The 21,663-nt window shown below is 45.4% G+C and overlaps 1 protein-coding gene across 1 annotated transcript in view; it reads right to left on the bottom strand.

The window, feature by feature from the left end:
• The window catches only part of Gadl1 (glutamate decarboxylase like 1), a 179,925-nt gene extending 159,363 nt beyond the window's left edge, over positions 1-20,562 (bottom strand). Inside the window, exon 1 of the mRNA XM_028886523.2 lies at positions 20,217-20,562. Coding sequence (XP_028742356.1) covers positions 20,217-20,253 — 37 coding nt within the window. The 5' untranslated portion in view covers positions 20,254-20,562. The remainder of the gene's footprint in view (positions 1-20,216) is intronic.
• Between the last annotated feature and the right edge of the window lie 1,101 nt (positions 20,563-21,663).

Raw genomic sequence — 21,663 nt, 5'->3', positions numbered from 1 at the left:
TATAAAAATCCAGATGGGCATCTGTAACACCAGCACTCCTACAGTGAGATGGGAGAAGGAAACGAGAATTAGCTGGAGGTCCGTGAGCCAGCTAGCTAAGCCATGCTGGAGCAGAAAGGAGAGAGACCTAGCCTCAATGTGGAAGGAGAGAAAGGACTCCTGAAAGCTGTCCTCTAACTGCCACATGTTGGCTGTGTACATTACATGGCCTTACACACAGGCATGCACACATACAAACTAAATAAATGAATTTAAAAAGGACCACATTCTACTGCCCTGCTCACAAAAGATACTCAGAAAGATACTTCCTGTGTCTCATCAACCACACTAAACTATTTGGACACGTATTTTGTACTCTTAAAGCCATAAGCAATTACCTTGGAAGTATGTATTAAATTGCAACGTGCTGCAATTTAATATCTAGTTTTAAAACCAATTTGCTCAAGTGTTGACTTCAGGATTTAAAATGTATTCCATTTAACCAGCAATTTAAATGAAAATTTAAATAAATGCTATAAATGGGTGCCTCATTTGCATGATCTGTTGATTAACTCTGATGTGATATCATCTGTGCCCAGGATTATGCTTCCTGTTGACGGCTCTGATGTGTCATCTTGGAGGTGAGACTTACTCTTAGCTTTTCCATACCTCAGTACACATGTTGGAGTAGTCACACGTGGCCATCCTCTCATGTGGGAAGTAGGACTTACTAAAACGCTTTTATGGCATTCTTGAGTACGGCTTTTTTAAAAACACATCGAAAAGCTGTTTGGAATGGCGATGTGACCTCTCCTTTAACAGCCTACATCGTCAAAACTGCCTTTTACGGAGGGGACTCTGCTAAGACATTCCTGAACAAGAGATTCTGATGTGAGGCTGAAGATGAATTCCTGAGAACTGAGGAGAGTCTGCCTAAGGTCTGCCTCACCTCTGCAGAAATTTCAAGCACTGAAAAAATGTTCAGGTGTCACCACACTGGTGTAGATGATGCTAGTGATGGTACTCCTGTCTGGCACATTGTACCCACATGCCTTTCAGTTCCCTGATGTTGAGAAGTTAAGTATTCCTAAAATACTCCATAGCAGGTCGCCATGACACTGTCCTGGGTTATATCCATCAATGCGAACCCACTTCTATATAAGTTTGGATCCATCTAGAATATACCCCAACGATTTCTTTGGTTATATGTGGGAACCTGGGACCTTTGAAATTTACAGGCACTAGTGAATCATTTAGTGAATGTCCCCATTTTTTATTTGATACTAAAAGTTTAATAGCACAGATTGTTAAGTGAATCCATTGAAGACTATCCATGCTCTGCTCTTCTTAAGTATCTTTCCCTTAAACACAGAATCTTACTCTGTAGCCCAGGCTGTTCTAAAATTCACTGTTTACCTCAGGCTAGGCTCAAACTCACAGCAGCATACCCACCTTAGCCTCCCTGTTGCTGGGATGGTAAGCATGAGCCACCACAACTGGGATAGCCTATTTTGAATGTATCACATCATTGTTTGTATCGTACTGAATATATTGCATCACTCAGGTAGAGCTATGTCAGGACTGTGGCACATCCTGTATAAAGCCATCCACTTCCACAGCACAATACTGTGAAAAGCAAACAAAATTCATGTTGGGCAAGCTAAGTAGAGAATAGTCATATATATATATATATATATAATATTTTTATACTTTACTATTAGTACTTGTATATGAATGATTCTATCTATAGTATTATACTCTATACAGTATACCTTAGTTACCTATAGTTTCATGAATAATGATCCCAATTGCAGTAGCTTAAATCAACAAGAGTGTTTTTCCTTGAGGTTTAGCGGGCTCATATGGCATCTTCTAAGCTCACTGGCACACCATATCCAACCGACACACTGTCTCAGAGCCAAGTTCAGCAGAGGTGACTGAGCTTGCTATGGCTCTTCTCATTATTCAAGAGGTTGACCAGGCTTGCTCACAGATTGATGGCAGGGTTAAAGACAGAAAAGGGAAAAGCCACCCAGCCACTCACAGCCTCAGATTGGATGTCACACAGCATCACTTTGTTCTATTCTGCTCTGACAACAAGCCACAAGCTCAACCAGATTGGAGGAAAAAGCTCACCTCTCCACAGAGAGCAATGTTATATCACAAGGTGGTATGTATTCAAGGAAGGGAGAAAGTCACATTTGCAGTCTATCAACATTCTCATACCTACCTGCTCATTCCCACATCAGCATCTCCCAAATCCTAGTCCATGCCACATTCAGGCCTGAAGTCAAGAACTTTGTGACCTAAATCTGGTCTGCAGTTAGATAAGCCTACTCCACCAAGGCTGATCTTGGCCCAAGTTCCCATAGACAAAAACATAAGCTGTCAGATGCTATAAGCAACATTCATTAGTGATCTGAGACAGAAAGACACAGGACCCACTTGCAGGTAAACACAGGAGGCCCAGGACAATTGAAGGCCTATGGCAGTTCTGAGATCTAGCAGGGCTTGTGTGTGTTACTCCCATTGAATGCAATCTCACTTGGCTATCCTAGGTGGTTTCCTGGCCCATTGCTCTCCGGTGCTCTGGCAGAAATCAAGGCAGCACCCTGGCTTCTCTCACCACCTTGGAGCCCAGATGCAGAGATGGGCAGGCACAGGCACACCAGCAAGTGGGCCTGGCCTCTCTCCCTTCTGTATAGATGGTTGGCTGTGAACCCCAGACTTCCCTTGATGAGTGAGGCAAACTTGTCCCCCGCCCAAAAAAACCTGTGATACAAAATAAGCCCTTCATTCCTGAAAGCGCTTCTTTTCAGGCGTTTGACCATGGCAATGGGGAGAGTAACCAATGCCAGCTCCGGATAGGCTAATTCTGGCTGATACCAAAAGGGCTGGGTTAGCCAGGATTCAGTTCCTTGTGTTCACAACGAACCCCAGCTTCAAAGAGTGTTTGCTGTGCGCTCATTCACACTTACACCCTTGCTGCATGGCTTGCTTCCGGAAAAACCACTTCTGGCCAAGAGTTCCTGCGTTTTGAATGCCAATTGTTTTAGTTTGATCTCTGTTGCTGGGTAGGGAAGAGAGTTGGTTTAAGCTCACAATTTCAGGTTGTGGCCTTTGGTTGTGGGGAAGTCAAGGCAGGCACAGTGGAGAGCACAGAGAAATGGATGCATGCATACTTGGTACCCAGCTTTCTCTGCTCTTATACAGTCCAGAGCCCTAAGCAGGGAAGGATAAGGCCTGTTTTCAAGCCTGGTTTTCCCACATCAATGAAGGCGGTTAAGACAATACCCTGAGTCTCATGCCACAAGAGTGAGCTCACCCCTGACACTGCCTGGAGCACTGAGGCCTAGAGGGCCAGAGACCTAGGATGGAGCCAAACACCATTGGAAGGGAAAACAGTCAATGTCATGATGCCCAACTATATTCTACTATACTCTTTGACTGGTGCCTAGCCCAATAGTCATCGGAGAGGCTTCATCCAGCAACTGATGGAAACAGATGCTGAGCACCACAGGCAAACATTAGGCTGAGTTCGGGGAATCCTACTGAAGAGGTGGGGGAGGATTGTAGGAGCTAGAAGGGGTCAAGGACACCACAAGAAAACCCACAGAATCAACTATTCTGGGCTCATAGGGCTCACAGAGTCTGAACCAACAACCAGGGAGCCTGCATGGGACTGACCTAGGCCTTCTGCATATGTGACAGTTGTGTAGCTTAGTCTATTTGTGGGGTTCCTAACAGGGGGAGCAGGGGCTGTCTCCAATTCTTTTGCCGGCTTCCGGGATCCTACTCCTCATACTGGGTTGCCTTGCCAGCCTTAATACAAGGGAGGTGCTTAGTCTTACTATAACATGATATGCCTTGTTTTGTGGGTATCCATGGGAAGCCTGCCCTTTTGTGAATAGACACAGAGGAGGAGTGGATGGGGATGAGAAGGCAGAGGAGAGATGGGAGAGGAACTGGGAGGAGAGGAGGGAGGAAAACTGCAGTCAGGATGTAAGATAGATAGATAGATAGATAGATAGATAGATAGATAGATAGATGATAGATAGATGATAGATAGATAGATAGATAGATAGATAGATAGATAGATAGATAGATAGATAGATAGATAGATAGATATAAAAAGACAATTCCCCACCAACGGTATCACAGGCCAGTCTGCTGTAGGTGATTTTTCACTTTGACTTTCTTCCCAGGTCATTCTAGATTATGAAAGTGAACAGTTAAAACTCATCGTCACACCATGAACCACACAGACACTGTGACACAATTTCGGACACCTTAGGAATTTGGGTAACATATCAATTCTGCAAATCCAGAAACAAGGATCGGAGAGGTTGGTTAACCTGCCTAGAGAGCACACAGCTCAGATAACGGATTCAGGACCACTGTTTAGACTATGACTCATTACAGTGCAGCTTCCCTTCCCACTAAGCCCGGTGGCCTCTCTCCACAGGGAGGGGAGACTCACCCACAGAACGCCAGAAGAACAATTAGGTGTGAACTGACGTGCTGTATTGAACACTTCTGGGCAAAGCCGTCATCATCTTTCCACCGGACAATTACTTTCTGAAATTCTCTTTGTTGTGCCATCAACTTGAAAAATAAGGACACTAGCTAGCATTACAAAACTCAATTTTTCATAGATTTTCTTTCTCCTCCATCACTACTTCATACAAATTAGGCACTGAAATAAAACTGGGTAATGGTGTAATAGAGCGTTCCATGGTGAAAGTGCACACGAAGGAGGTATGCTGCCTGCATGGTTGTTTTTTTTTTTTTTTTTTTTGGTTCAAGTCACATCTGAAAGAACATCTATAGCATAAAAAATCAATTAAGTCTGAGCTGATTCTAAAAGTCAATACACAATATGCGGCGATAACAAAGCACAAACCCACAGTGCTGAGCTGGAAAGACCTTGCTTGTTGAGAACTATGAACAGAGTCCTTCAAGTTACATTTCACAGGCAAAAATAACAATGCGGAAATCCAAGATTTCCCAATACTATGGTTAAGTCACCAATATGTTCTAGTGTTCTTTTGGAGACAGCGTCTCATGTAGCTCAGGCTGTAACTGAGGTTGACCTTTGAACTCTTCTGATGGTTCTGCCTCTCCTTCCTGAGTGCTTGGGACCACAAGCATGATTTCTGGGGGTGCTGGAATTGAGTCTAGTGCTAGGTAAGCATCCCACCAACTGAGCAACATCCCCAGTCCACAGAATGCATTTCAATACCTAACAATGGCTTTGCTAACCCCAGGTGACTTAGAGAGTTGCCATACTTAGCATTGAGAAGCTTCCAAATGCTGAACTGCTTAGCCTTGCCCCTAGAGACTTAAAGCACTAACAGACAGATGCAAACATAAAGATCTGGGGCCAGCAAGGTAACCCAGCATGTACAGGTGCTTGCTGCCAACGCTGAGGACTGAGCTCCATCCCGAGAGGACCCAGAGAACAGCAGCAGAGAACTGGCTCTCCTAACCTTTTGGCCCTGTACACATGCACCACGGCATGTGCACATGAAAGAAAGAAGAAAGAGAATACACGTGATTTTAGCAGCATTTTTAGGTGTGTTTCTTATGTTTGTTTAATCACGTGTCCTAACAATATGCACATAAAGAATATTCTGGCATGAGGGTGTTGAGAATGCTTGAATTTCCCTGGTAAAGATATTTCTAACTAAACACTTCTCTGCGTTATGTATCACTGGTCAAACAATGGCCTTATGGGTAAAGTTCAAGTAAAATTTTAGTTGTGTAACAAAATTATAGCATTTTAGGGTTTTATGTTTTAAGATGGGATCGGTCTTGGGATTGGGGATTTAGCTCCGTGGTAGAGTGCTTGCCTAGCAAGTGCAAGGCTCTGGGTTCAGTCCTCAGCTCTGAAAATAAAAGAGACAAAAATAACAAAGATGGAGTCTTACGATGTAGACCACACTGGTTTCATACTCAGGACAGTCTTTCTGCCTCAGCCTCCTGAGCACTGAGGTTATAGGTGTGAGGCACCACATGAGGCTGTGAAGAACACCGTCATCCAAGCATTATGTTCATTGCCATCTCAATCATAGCAACTGTGACCATTAAGAGGAGACCTTCAACATAGTTGAGTTCGTTGGCCTTCCCCCGTAGAAGGTGGGGCCAGGGAGGGTCATTGGGATGTCAGACGAAATTCAGTCATATGTAGCTCTGCCCTAGATGTAAGGCCAGAGTGTGTAGACGGTGGAAGGTTAACCAGAGGGGTTAACTGTGTCAGCCTGTGTGAGTCCTTGAGCATAACAGCTGTTACCATCTTATCCAGAGCGCTAATGGAGACAGCTCCACAAAATGCTGCAAGTCTGCCCTGTGTTGGGTTAACTTTTCCTGGGATACCTGGGCAAACATCAATAACAGACCAGTACAACGATCCCATTCCAGTCTAGCCTGTTGATTCAGTGGGCTTATTGGCTTGATTAATATGTAAAACAAAAGTGAGGGGCTGCTTCTAGGAATGTGAATGAGGGGTCACTGATGAGAGCACTGATGAACCCCAAACAGCTGTGTCACTGAAAAAGCCCACCGGGCAGAGATGATGACTTCCCCACAGCTGCACAGGTAGGGCTCTCCCCTTCAGTTTCATTTTCTGATTCTCTGTCACCTCGTGGGACTGTCATTCTGATGACACCACATGTGGCTTGGACAAAACTGCACAGAGCTGAGAGGGAAGAGAAGGAGAGGTGAAGTAGCAGGAATCTCAGGTTTCTCTCTAATGACAATTTACCCTCCCTTCTTCAATGGGGAAGGTCCACCAGCCTGATCTTTAAAAACCTTGGTGGGCTTACATGACAACCCCCTGACTCCCCAGTAGAGTTGACCACCATTTATCCTTGCCTCCATCCTCCTCAGAGAAGGGCTTGGAAGGTTCAAGGGTATGTGACTCATCTGAGTCACCTTGAGAACTTCAAGGTGACCCTCCCTCTCCATCCAGCCTCAGAGGCCATCACCTCAGCATTGACAGGGCTATCAGGTGACCTCCTCCATGAGGAGGTGGTCCACAACTCTGTATTAGCTACTTTTCTTAGTACTGTGACAAAATTGCTAACCACAGCAACAGAAGGAAGGAAGGAAGGAAGGAAGGAAGGAAGGAAGGAAGGGAGGGAGGGAGGGAGGGAGGGAGGAGGGAGGAAGGAAGGAAGGAAGGAAGGGCATATTTGGGCACACAGTTTGACGTTATCCCCCATGGTGGAGAAGGCACGGCATCAGGAGTGTGGGGCAGCTGGTCACACTGCATCCAGGCAGGAAACAGAAATGAATGCCAATGCTCAGCTTTTTCTCCTTCTTGTACAGTCCCAAACTGTATAGCCCAGGGAATGGTGCCACTACATCCAAGGTGGGTCTTCCCACCTCAATTAACCCAATCTAGAAACCCCTTCACAAATACACCCAGATTTCCATGCTGATTCTAAATCTCATCAATTTGACAGTGAAGATGAACGCTGTGTGTCCGTAGGACACCATACCATAGAAACCAAATGAGAGTGACTTGATCTCAGGTAATGGGATATAGAATGGAGGGCCTCTCTCTCTCTCTCTCCCTCTCTCCCTCTCTCCCTCTCTCCCTCTCTCCCTCTCTCCCTCTCTCCCTCTCTCTCTCTCTTTCTCTCTCTCTCCCCCTCCTTTCCCTGCTTTGTCACTTTATTCTACAAGTGAAGATGTTCTGTGACTTATTGACACCTATTCCCCCCTCTTGTCCTTGGCCCCACAGATAACCTTTCAAGACACAGTAGACTCTCTTTGCACTCTTGACCAATTGTGGTTTTGCCCTTTAGGCCTGGTGTGTCATGGTGAAGGGAAAATAGAATTATTTAGAAAGTTCTGCCTCAAGGCAGCTGCCTGCCTCATGAAGCTATCATCTTGCTCGAAAGGCCCATTTTGACTGCTGCAGTCTACAGTACTCGCCTTTCTCTTTGTTTTCTACCTACAAAAGACCATATTCTCTCAGAGGCCGAGAGGTGAGTTGCATGCAGAGAGCTGCAGGGACCCAGAGAGGGTGCAGAAGAAGCATGTCATAAGTCTGAATGTGTCCTACGCATGGAAATGCTATCAAATTGGATCATAGTGGGATTCAACCACTCTGCAAATAAACTAAGAACTGAATTATAGTCCCCAGTAAGTGAAGTTCATAGGTGTAAGCTGTGTCTCCACAGAGCCTTTCAACTCACTCACAGTGAGCAGAGGACATGCATCATAGTGAGCCACCCCATTCCTGCCTCTCGGTGGTACTGCTGATGGATAGAGGGGAAGTGAAGACTGCCAAGGAGAGGCTGGAGAGATGGCTCAGAGGTTGAGAATACTTACTGTTCTAGAAGACCCCAGTCTGGCTCCTATAACCTCATAGGGCTGCTCACAACTACCTGTTATCTCAGCTCCAGAGGACTAGACATCTACACTCATGTGCACACACCTACACACAGACACATATGGATACATGCATTCCTGTGCACACACTTACACACAGACAAAATGGACACCTACACTCATGTGCACACACCTTCACACAGACACATACATACATAAAAACAAATCCTTAAAAATGAAAAGGCGGCGCGATAGAAAATCTTGGTACCATCCTTCCCCCAAGGCAGAAATTGGGTGCACGTCCAGTGCCATGTTACAAGCAGAATGCTGGCATTTCCCCTCAACCTGGTCATAAAATGTTATCAGTTACTTCAAATCAAGAGCTGTAATTATATATGCAAACATTTACATAAAATGTTGCTTCATTTTAATGTGCTTTCTATGGACCTCTCTTATCTGATAAAAATATAAATTAACTGTCTAGAATATAGAAAAGAATGGAGAAGGACACAAGGCAATGGCAGAGCAGCAGATGTGGATCACCATTAATTCTTCCTCAGCTGGACTTGTGAGCAACAGCCTGACACTGTGTCCAATCCCAGCCTTCCGGGGGCTGAACCACCAGAACAAGAGATGGTAATTCACGTTTGAACAACACACAGCCAAGGAGTGTGCCAAGTAGTGTCATCTTGTTCATAAAAAGGAACATCATGCTGAACTCCTAGGAGAGGGCTCCTTGATTCCTTTCCCAGGGAAATCTGCTTTAGCAACTGTGGGAGGCAGAGCCTGAAAACAGGTGGCATCAGAGGCAGGACGATCCTGGGTTCCTTCAAGCCACCAGAGGTGAAAGACCTTCCCAGCTACTCCTGGAGAGGTGCCACCTCCGCCATCCTGTCAGGAAAAAAAAAATATTCTCCTTGGTTTTGTTTGTTTGTTTATTTGTTTGTTTTTCTGCTGTGTTCTTTCTGGGTATGGCCTCAGTTCTGAGCAGGAAGAATCCTCCAAATTAGCCCTTTTTCTCTATCAAGGTAAGGCACATGCCCTTAATCCCAGTACTCCACCTGGGAGGTAGAGGCAGGCAGCGGTGGATCTCTGTGAGTTCAAGGCTAGCCTGGTCAACAGAGAAAGTTGCAGGACAGCCAGGGCTGCCACAGTAGAGAAATCCTGTCTCAGGGGGAAAAAGAAATGACAAAACTCAAAAGTCTCCTACGTCATAGAGTGCATTTGTTATTTGCTTGATTGAGAGGATTTAGTCAAATGAAGCCATGTTTAAAACCTGCTCCCCAAAGGATGCATGCTTAGTTATTCATCCAACTCAATACTGTAAACATTTGCACAATGAACAGAGGAGGAAGCACTTGTCTGAGGTGGTGAAGATTTGGGGATGGGTAGCTAGGAACTTTGGAGTAAGCCCGAAAGACGTAGACACAGCTGCTCCAAGAGTTCCTAAGTGTCTTAATTAAGTTTTTATTGCTGTGAAGAGACACCATGACCATGGCAATTCTTATTAATGAAAACATTTAATTGAGGGGGCTCGCTTACAGTTTCAAAGGTTTAGTCTATTATCATCATGATGAAGAACATGGTGATGTGAAGGAAGATGTGCTACTAGAGCTGAGAGCACTACATCTTGACTTAGAAGCAACAGGAAGTTGAATGACATCACACTGAGAAAAGCTTGAGCAAAAGAGTCTTCAAAGCCCGACCCCACAGTGACATACTTCCTCCAACAAGGCCACACCTCCTATTAGTGCCACTCCCTTTGGGGGCCATTTTCTTTCAAACCATCACATTCTATTCCCTGGCCTCCAAAGGCTTATAACCATATCATAATGCAAAAATGCATTCAGTCCAACTTCGAAAGTCCCCATAGTTAATTATAGTCTCAAACTTATTTCAAAATCCCAAGACTCTTCTGAGATGATTGGCAATCTCTGAACTGTAACCACCTGTAAAAATCAAAATAAAAAAGCAGATCACATACTTCCAAAATATTATGGCATAGGATATACATTACCATTCCTAAACTCAGGGAGCATAGTGAAGGGAGCATAGTGAAGAAATACTGGACCAAAACAAGACCAAAACCAGCCAGGCAAACTCTAAACTCTGCACCTGCATGTCTGATATCAAAACACTCTTCCAATCCCCAACTCCTTTCATTTTTGTTGACTGTAACACACTTCTTTCTTCTGGGCTGGTTCTATTCACTGTTTGCATCTCTCCTTGGCAGGTATCCCACAATTCTGGCATCTCCAGTATTTTGGGTTCTCCAAGGCAATTCAGGCTTCAGCTTCAAAGATTAAAAAAAATGACCCCTCTAGGCCTCCATTCAGGCACACCCTGACACATGCCTGGCCTCAGACTGGTCCTTAGTCACTGAGGAAGGTTCTATAACTCCTTTCTTCTGTCCTTAACTCTAAAGCCAGAATCACATGGCCAAAACTGTCAGGTTCTGCTGCTTGCTGAGGCTGGAACATGGTCCTCTCATTCAGTTACATCTCCACCAATTTTCTGTCTTTCACTGACTAAACTCAGTTTTCCTGAAACTTGCTCTTTAGATCAGGCTGGCCTCAAACTCAGAGATCTGCCAGCCTCTGCTTTCCCATTTCTGGGATTAAAGATGTGCCCCACCACACATAGCTCTAAGCTTTTCTTTAGTTCCCTTTCACAAGTTGGAAACTTAGCTGGGTGGGATATTTTCCTGAGGCCATCACTCTATTTATTCCATTTCTTAATCTTTTTATCTGCTTGAACACAGGATTTAGTTCCATTTCACCACCTGGTCCTCTTTTTCCCCTCAAAATTTACATTTTGTAATTTACTCTGCTCAGCTTGCTCCTCTTCATTGTAAATCTTCATTAGAGTTACCACTAATATCCACATGACAGAGTCTATACTAGGCTTTTTTGAAATTTCTTATGCCAATGGAATTAATCCAAAACTCTTCACTTTAGCCTCAGGCAGACTCTGGGCAAGGGCAAAGGGCAGCCACTCTCTTTATCAAAAATATCACAAGAATGATTTCTAGGCAACATACTAAAATTCTTCTCTGAAACCTCTTAAGCCAGCTCCTGACATTTCAAATCATTATCAGCACCGTTGTCTAACATGCTCCTTCTAGTATGCCCCATTAAACAGTGCATAAAGCATTCCACTGCTTTCCTAACCCAAAGTACCAAAGTCCATACTACTCCAAACAAAAACATGGTCAGTCCTATCACAGCAACACCTTAGTCTCTGGAGTCAACTTCTGTCTTAGTTAAGGTTTACTGTTGCTGTGAAAAGACACTGTGATTATGAAGTCACCTTCATGCATTCATTCAATCTACAGCCTCTGAGCTCCCTGGAGCTACACTGTGTGGAAAAGACCATTCTCTATATGATTTCCTTATCCATTCTCCACATCCATGAGGTAGGCATGTCCCTGGAGCCTCCCACTGTACTGGTGAAGTTCAGCCAGAAACCTTACCTCATTCTCTGCTCATAGCACCAGTACTGCCCTAACAGCCCCTTACTGTTTTCCTAACAGCCATATGACCAGTGACAAGTGACCAGGGGCCAGTCAGTGAGATGGTTCAGCAGATAATGGCACTTTACAACCAATTCTGATGGTCTGAGTTTTATATCCAGGATGCACATGGTGGAAGGAGAAAACTGACCCCTGAAAGTCATTCTCGGACCTCCATCTGTGGCTCCACATTTCATGTGCACATACTCACATGCTTATGGATGCATGCACACACACAACAAATAAATAAATAAATGTGTGGAAAGAAAGAATGAAAGGTGGCCAAGGTGACCACTTGTCAAAAAGCTAAATACTTGCAGTCACTGGATTTCTAGGAATTGCTCACTTTAGGCAGCCTTTCAACTCTATCTTATAACTTAAAACATTGTTAATCTTTCTCCAGAATGGCAGGACTCCCTTCCCAGATTGCTGTCTAAGTTTTTAATTAATTTTCACCCAGTTGTTTCCCTCTGTCTTGTTTATAATAACGGATGCTGAAAGGGCATCAATGTTTAGTCCTGAGAATTAATTAGAACACATTTCAGAATCCAATGGAAGGCCATTGTTTTGAACAATAGAAATGACATTCATGCCTATGAGAGAAGGTATAACCAGGGCAGATGAATACAGCTGGTGAGACTGGCTTGAAATGAATGAGAAAAACATCCCACACAGAATAAAACCCTCAGCCCCAAACCTTCCCCTCCAAACATTTTTAATTTTTTTTTTTTTGGCACTAATGGTAGGAACTCACTTCAGGAAATACAAATCAGTAGAAGGAACTAAGGGACATCCACGTTCCACCTAATCATAGCCATGATGCTGAGTCTCCAGGCAGATCTCCTTTCCAACTGCAGTTGCATGTATGTAAGTGGGTTATTCCTTCTCAACAGACTGCACTTATCAAACCTACTATTTTGCAATCTACTATAATTTAAATATCTCAACATTTGCATTTTTCAACAGAGTCCCTAGTGCTAAATATTTAATGCCTGCCAACATTTTACTATTACTATTGAGTGGGAGAAAAGATAATCACTTTAAATTTTAATGAAAAAGTTCAAAAACAAACTATAAGAAATATTTGAGAACTTTTGAGCAAGATCCACAAAAGCCTAAAATATCAAAACTCTGCAAAATTACCCCATAATATATCCCATTAGTACTATTTAAAATAATCAGCAAATGGAAACATGCATTTTAACTATCTTGTTCTAAAGCTTAATGAAATTAATGGAAAAAATGAGGAGCTGAATATGAGACATTTAATAAGATGCTTGATTGTCTCATAATAAGCCTGATGGAGGGGATGATTTTTGTGCCAGTTTCTAGAACTTCAGAATAAGTTTTAGGAGTGTATTACGGGGAGGGGGGCGGGAGTCAGGGAGAAGGCAAGAGGATCCACGTGCAGAAAAATCAGGACAGTGAACACATTTCTATACGCAGAAAGGTGAGCTGACGGCTGATGTTTTCTTACTGTGAATGCCAGGATCCAGGGGTCTGCAGGAGACAGACAGGACATCTCCCATAAACAACTACAAGGGGTACAGGAGTTAAAATTCTATGATAGAAGGGCTTCTCAGAGAGGTGAGGGGAAAGGGAGAGGGAGACAGACAGACAGAGACAGAGACAGAACACTGAAGCCCCCAGATGCAGCTGTTCAGAGAGCCAGCTGAAGTTGCTGATGTAGCCTGCTGCAGACTTCTGCCATGAGAGATGCCTACTTGCTATAATTCAAGAAGCAACCACCCTGGAGGCCCGGCCCTTGTAGCTATGCTCTATAGAGAAGAGATGAGGGAAAAGAAGCTGGGGAGATGCTTCAGTGGGGAAACATGCTCACTGTGCAAGCATAAAGACAGGAATTCAAATCTCCAGCACTGTATGAAATGCTTCACCAAGCATTAGGGACAGGGTGAGGAGGTGTGGATGGGTAGAGACAGGGTCACTGTAGATTAGTGGCTGTGGATCTAGCTCCAGATTCAGTAAGAAACTCTATCTCAAGGGGATAAGGGGGAGAGTGATAGATGTCTGTAGTATTTCTGATCCAAGGTCAAAGCCAAGAGCTCCTAGTAGGCAGAAGAAGTCAGGTACTGGTTATCATGAATGATAGCATTGCTATGGTCCATTGCAGCTCCCCTGATAAACAGAGCCCACCAAGCCTCTGCATCTAATCATGAGAATCTTAGCAAAAGCAGTTAGAGAGAGTGAGTGTGTACGGAGAACAGGCCACTGGTAGGTGTCTATATTTCTCTTAATCTTTCCCAGAAGTCTGAGGCCAGACTCGTTACGTCCAGGATGCTGGACCCAGGTCTAGCTGCTCTGCCCAAGGAGAACTGAGGAGAACTGGTCCTCAGCTGTGGCTGCCTTGAAACTCTCAGGCGCATGCCCCAAACAGACAGGGAACAGTTACAAATGCCTGCATTCCTGAACTGTCATAAAATGTCCACAGCACAAAGGAGAGACTGTGCAGGGCAGTGGGAGGACAAGGGCCCCTTAACTGTGACGCCAGCAAAGCCGTGTGTTCAAGACGACAAGAGGTTGGAAAATTAGTGTTCTTAGTCACTGGCTTTGACTGTTTGTCTTATTTACTTCTTTTTCAATTACTCATCTCTTTTAAAATCAGGTACCCTAGTTCTTGTTTGTTTGTTTTGCGTTGTTTTGGGGTTTTTTTCTTTTAACTTTGTGTTTGTTTGACACGGGGTCTTATATAGCCCATGCTGGCCTTGAACTCCTTACATGGCTGAAAATGACCTTGAATCCTGGATTCTCTTGCTTCCTCTCCTAAGTGCTGGGTTTACGGGCTGGAGCCAACTCACCAGCCTGCTGTGCTATTTTGTGTCACTGGGAAGTCGGAGATGAAATGTTCAAAAATAATTAGAGGGTCAAGTTCAGCAAAGTCAGCTGAGAGGATCGCCTGAGTGCTCAGTGGCTGGTGCTGTGATTCACCGTCACAGTGTGTGCATATGGCACCCAGCTGCTTCCTTACAAGAGCAGAGCACAGCCAGCTCCTAAGACTCCGCAAGACAAAGGATCTTGAGGCATTCCCACCAGAAGATTAACTCTCTTGGTCCTTTGCCACAGATCTTCCTAAGTCTTCATGATTTGTAATCATTCCCCGCAAATTAGATGCATTCCAATAGTTCATACTCTACCATAGCTTGGTTAAGTCACTGAACTGTATGTGAACTTGGGTTTTCAAAATCACGTCTATTGTTTGATGTGTAAAGACTTAGACGTTTTTCCTGTTGTGAATAACTTCAAGCAGAAAAAAAAAGGAAATACATGTTCAAATCTTAAATGTAACAACAAATGGGGATAAATAATGCCCAAGGAACTATGCATATTACCTGAAGCCATCTACTGCTGCCTCTCCTTTTCCTCATGAAACAGGGTCTCACATAACTCAGGCCAACCTTAAACTCACACTGCAGCTTAAGATAACCTTGAACTTCTGATCCTCCCCACTCTAGCTAGAATTATAGTTATGGGCCACCACACCTTGTTTTTTGTGGTGCTGGGGATCAAACCCAGGGCTTCACATGTGCCAGGCAAGTGCTCGACCAGCTGAGCTGCAGCCTCAGACCCCATCGCTATCCTACTCATTCATTTCACCAAGCAAGTGTTCTTTGAATGTACATTCCTCTATGCACCTGCATTTTGCTAGGTGCTGGGAGTGCAATCCATATAACTGATCCATATCCTCAGGCTTCAGGAAGGATCACAGAGGAAAGAAAAGGGGAGACACAGTTAGAAACACTTTGAAGAGATCTATCTATGACCAGGGTGATGCAGCACTTACTTAATTACTCACATCCGCTCAGAGCAGCAACTGAGCAGCATCAGCAGTAACTCCCCTATGCCGGAGTTACACAGATCAAGTTGTTCCTGTAAAATCATCTTCCCAACAGTCGTTCTTTGAGTTCATTCTTCTGCTGTGCTCCAATGTATGAAGAAACTTCTCAGCCCCACTGAAAACCCAGACAACAAAGACCTCTAGTGGTTTCCAAGTGTGTACTGACATGGACAGCACTCACCAGAGTGTCCAGAAGCATGGGGGAGCATCTGCAGAGTCCAGCACAGGAGCACTGAGAGGACAGGAGCACTGAAGAGTGCCCAGGAGCATGGAGGAGCACTGAAGAGTGCCCAGGAGCATGGAGGAGCACTGCAGAGTGCCCAGGAGCACAGAGCACTGCAGAGGACAGGAGCACTGAAGAGTGCCCAGGAGCACAGGGGAGCACTACAGAGTGTCCAGAAACATGGGGGAGCACTGAAGAGTGCCCAGGAGCACAGGGGAGCACTACAGAGTGTCCAGAAACATGGGGGAGCACTACAGAGTGCCCTGGAGCATGGCTGGGGGCGGGGGGGGGGCACGACTGAGCAATTACCAACATGAGTTGGTTCTCCTAACTCTCAACAGTTACTTCCTTGACTTCACCTGCAGCTTCTGAACATTAGATGTCTCCATGTGCAAAGCCTACTACTGCCACACCCTCTCCGTGTTTTTCCTGATTGTCACAATAATCTTCAGTAGTAGCTAATTTTATTCCTCTTTGCCAATTAAGAAACTGAGTTTAAGCTAGGAGATGGCTCAGTCAGCAAGGTGCTGGAAATACAAGTGGGAATTTGATCCCCAGAACCTATGTAAAACAGTATCAGAAATGGGGAGGTGGAGACAGGAAAATCCCTGGGACTTTCTGGCCAGTCTAGCCAATTGGCAAGTTCCAGGCAATATCCAACTCTGTGTCAAAATAAGGTAGAGAGCAGCAAAGAGAAAAGGCATCCAAAGTTGACCTCTGACCTCCACATGCCTGCATCCACACAGGCACACACTTGCACAGAGAAACTGAGGCTCACAGGTCTTAAGCCATATATCCAGAGACACGGAATCAGAACAGACTGTGGGCCAGAGAATTCTCTATGTCTTCTTCTCTTCCCTCTATTCCTTCAGTTACCCTGGAGAGGAGTTATGGCCTCCGGAGCCTGCCTCCTCACAGAACACTTCCCTAAACTTGAACCCATCTACCATGATCAAGAGAAGTAATATCTGTGAGCCACCCTGAGAGGACTATTACAGAGATGTCCTGCCCCTCAGCACCAACTTGTCTGCCTTGCTCAGCAACCAGAAGTTTCTCCCACAGGAGCAACATCCACTGCCTACCCTGTCTCCACACATTGCCTCCCGCTCCAAAACTGCCACTCCCATGAAATGAGTCTCATCCCAGGGTCCTCTCTGGTACCCTTCCTGTGGTCCTTGAGAGGCAGGCAAGGGATGCCTCTCCAGGTGATCTGCTCACTTTAGTGCCCTGCAGAGTCAGAAGTTAGCTGCTAGGATATGAATGTTGAACTAGAACCCTGGGGTGGACACCCAGAGTAACCACGTGCACTCATAATAGCTTCCTTCCTACCAACTTACTAATGGACTTAGAGAAGATGATCCTGACAGCTTGGCAGAGCAAGGGCAGAATCATTTGCCACATGGTGGCTTTTGCCCAGGTTGGGTTTCATTCAAAGGAGGTCCAACCCACACCCCACAGGACACATGCACACCAGGATAGCTATGAATGCATCCCAAAACAAAATGGATTGCAAAGTTACTTAAAATATTGATAGTGCTTTTGGCAAAAATTAGAAACTGGACTTAATAGTGCTCCCAGCAACGTTGCTATGAATGTAGCCCAGCATCACCAAAATGTGGACTACCCCTGAGCCAAGACTGGAGAGGTGGCTCAGTAGTTAAGAGCACTGGCTGCTCCTCCAGAAACATGGGATGATTCCCAGGACCACATGGCACTTTAAAACCAACCACCTGAAATCTCAAGACAAGGGATCTGACTCTCTTCCGTCCTCTGGAGGCACCAGGCATACATGTAAGCAAAACACTCAAAAACAGCAATTAAAATAAAATTTAAAGGGGAAGACACACAAAGTGAAGGAATCTCTCTCTCTCTCTCTCTCTCTCTCTCTCACACACACACACACACACACACACACACACACACACACACACACACACAGGGGGGGGACTGTACTGAAGTCTTGTTATCAAGGTTTAAATTTCATTCCAATATCTCTGTCTACAGGCCTTAGCCCAACACAGGCAAGTGGCATTTCGCAAAATAGAAAACATTGCCACCGATCACTCTCAGACAGGAGTCAGATTTCCATTGCAAACATATTTTCAACAATAATCAAATGTAATCACACAGCACTCTATGGGTGGTGTTGTTACTATTTCAATAGGGAGAACTATAATTTGAGTAAAAACCATCTTTTATTGCTAATAAAAATGCAATGGAGTTGAATATAATTAATACCCCAACTTTTCCTGGATGTGAGACATCTAGACCATAGTATCTATCAAAATGTGAAGAAGAGGTAAGAAATCATTATCTGCACTAGGATTCCTTACGGCCTTTTGCCATGACGGACAGATCTGTAACATACCGTGAGCAAGAGAGTTGAAGACAACATGAACACCATTCAGTGTATTTATCAAATGTCACTCTGCACTATTGCCTCATAAATACTTAAGGATGTGAGAAGTCTGACAGGCAGATCTTATACCTGTTAAAGATGCCGTAACAAGCTTATTGTGTAACCCGGGGCCATTAACCACGTTTCATCATTTTATCAGCTGCTCTGGGACAGTCAGACAGACTGAGAGTTAAGCCTGCTGGTCTCTCGGGAATTCAGATTTAAAATTAAAGGGGCTAAGGATGTGGTGATAGATGCTTGCCTAGCATGCACAAAGTCCCGAGTTTGATCTCCAGCATCACATGAAACTATGGTGGCGCTGCAGATTCATAATCTGAGGACTCGGGAGGCAGAAGGTGAAGAATAAGAATTTCAAGGTCATCCTTAGCTACCTAAGAATTTGTGGTCAGCCTGAGCTACCCAAAAGATGAAGATGGAGAGTTACCTCTTAGTTGGCAAAATGCTTGCCTTGCAAGAGTGAGGAGGACCCGAGTTCACTCCCCAGAACCTATATAAAACATAGTATATAGATAGACATATGTAAAACACTATATACATGGGTGTGATGGCACATGCTGTGATCCCAGAGCTCGGGAGCTGGAAACTAGAGAGTCTCTTGGGTTTGCGGGCCAACTGAGTCTATTTGGAGTATTGTAAGATAATGTGAAAGAGGATGTCTCAAAAAACAAGGTGGATAGCTCCACAGGAGCAAACGACACCCTCAAGACCAATTTCTGGCCTCCCCATCCACACTCATGTATATGTACATCTGGATATAAGTGCACCTGCATGTGCACACACCTGTTAATATGTTTGAGTACTCGAGAGATTGCACATGCACATGTGCATACACACACACACACACACACACACACACACACACACCAAATCATTTGTAAAGTGTATGGAGGCAGTTGTGTTAGGCACTCACCTTGGAGCAGCAAACGGCAGTGGATGAATTAAACAAGGTTTCTCTCTGCATAAGAGTCCTTGCCTGGCTAACTACTGAACAAAATACCTAACTCTGAAAGTGGCTGGTCCTCCGGATCCCCTGGCACGGTTACCTGACTACACAAAGAACAGAAGCCCAAGGGGCGTTTTTCAACTCCAATGAGGTCTCATTAAGCCCTGCTCAGTGCCTTCCCAAAGGGTCTCATACAAAGAGGAGTTACTCCTGCAGGAGGACTCCTAAAAGGTCAACAACTAACCAGTGAGTGAGAATCTGAACAACAGTGACCTTTCAAAGGGGAGACAGATGCCTGGGGAGGCACAACATTAGGGGGTCTAGCCTGAAGTCTTTCACGAATTAGAACATGCTTATATCTCTGTAGGTCAGTGTTGACAGGCTAGGGGCATTTTATCACATGTGCAAAGCAGTCTCAGATCCTCCCCTGGAAAAAGTTAGGAAATACTATTGTAAAGATATAGAACCAGGAGATACTGAGTTACAGACTTCTCTACCGGCTCATCTTTAAACAACTAAGACTGCAGTTTTATGGTCCCAAGCACATGGGGTTGTGTGTGGGCTGCTGGTCTGTTTTTAGAGTGGAGGATGGAGGTAGCACACTGGTGCTGAGCACTCCTTGTCCCAAAGCAGAAGCTGCACTGTCAGACTTTCTGGGAAAGCGCTGGCACCCTGTCGGAGTTCATGCAGCACGGTGAGCGCCATGCGGATGCCTTCAGTAGCTCAGTATTCCATGCCCCACCCCCAAAAGTGTCCCTCTGAGTTCCCTGAACTTTAAAAAGTTAACTCTAGAATCAACAGAAAAGATCTAGAAAAACGCAAAAAAAAAAAAAAATCGACGAAGGTCTGGACTTCTAACGGACTGCTTAAGGAGGAGGAAATCGCCTGTTTGCTGTCTTCTGGGTCAGCGGGGACCCTGAAGCCCAGAGAGATGCATGCGGTAGTTACCTTGGCTGGCGCCCTGGCAGTCGCAGGCGTGGCTCATCGCTGCTCCTGGCTTCTCTGCTGGGGCTGCAGTGGGGACTTGCTCTGGATCGCGCAGGTGGAGACAGAGACAGCTAGGGACCAGGACAAGCCTGCCACTGCTCTGCCCTGCCACCCAGGCTGCAGTGCCTGCCTCCTGGGACAGCCTGAGGCTCTCTAAGAAGACATAGCTTGAGCCAGGGCCAGCGTCCCTCCGCCCCTTCTGGAAGGTGGGGACTAGGTGCCAGGGACTTGTTACTGGGGCAGGCAGAGAAACCCATCAGCCTCAGGGGAAGGGAGGGGCAGCAAGGCAGTGGGTCAGGTCCTGGTGGCCCCTCCCACTGTCCACCCCGACTTCTTTGTCTTCTTTCCCTTCCTCCCACCCCATTCCCCTGTTTTTGTTTGTTAGTTTGTTTGCTTGCTTGCTTTGAGTCAGAGTCTGACTTGGCCTGGCCCTGGAACTCACTATGCAGCTCAGGCTGGCCTTAAACTCTCAGCAATCCTCCTGCCGCAGCCTCCAACTGACTGCAGGAGTATAATAGCAACAGCTCTCTGGTGTAAATGCCTTGCAGTGTCTGATCTGGACACACAAGTCCCAAGGTAAATATGATACTGCTTGTTCTTGGTGCATTCTGGGAACCTATTTTAAGGCAGCTGCAGATCCCATTCTTTCAGGACTGTCCTGACATTTAAGAGTTGTACAAGTGAACCGTTTTTTCCTTCCCTGACTTCAACCTTTTGCTGCTACAATGTCCCGAGTGTGGGACAGGCACAGTGGCCAGCAGTGTGTTCCAGATAGGGACTGTCTTCGCTGCCTCTCTCCTCGCTGGGACAACAAACTGACAGAAGCAACAGAGAGGAGGCAGGGTTTACTTAGGCTCACGGTTCCAGGAGGGCACAGGTCTGTCCTGGATGGGGAGGGAGAGGACAGCAGGAGCGTGAGGCAGCTGGTCACACTGTGTGCAGAGTCAGGAAGAGAAAAGGAACGGAACGAAGGCTGCTGCTCAACTAGCTTTCTCCTTCTTATTCAGTCCAAGCCGCAGCCCCCGGGATGGCGCTGCCCACATTCAGGGTGGGTCTTTCCTCCTGGGTTAAACATCTCTGGAAATACCCTCAGACACACCTGGAAATATGTTACCTAGTTGATACTACATCTAGTCAGGCAGACATGGAGATGAGCCATCACAGAAGTGAAGGGACAAAGTGACAGTGTCTTCCTTAGGGTTCCTATTGCTGTGAAGAGACTGTGACCACAGCAACTCTGATAAAGGAAAACATTTAACTGGGGTGGCTTATAGTTCAGAGGTTCAGTCCATTATCATCATGGCAGGAAGCAAGGCAGTGTGCAGGCAGACATGGTGCTAGAGAAGAAGCTGAGAGTTCTACATCTTGACTCACAAGCAACAAGAAGTGGACTGTCACACTAGTGTGG

Source organism: Peromyscus leucopus, chromosome 7, assembly GCF_004664715.2.
Source record: "Peromyscus leucopus breed LL Stock chromosome 7, UCI_PerLeu_2.1, whole genome shotgun sequence".
Classification (NCBI taxonomy): domain Eukaryota; kingdom Metazoa; phylum Chordata; class Mammalia; order Rodentia; family Cricetidae; genus Peromyscus; species Peromyscus leucopus.
This window is presented reverse-complemented; position numbering and strand designations above follow the sequence as displayed.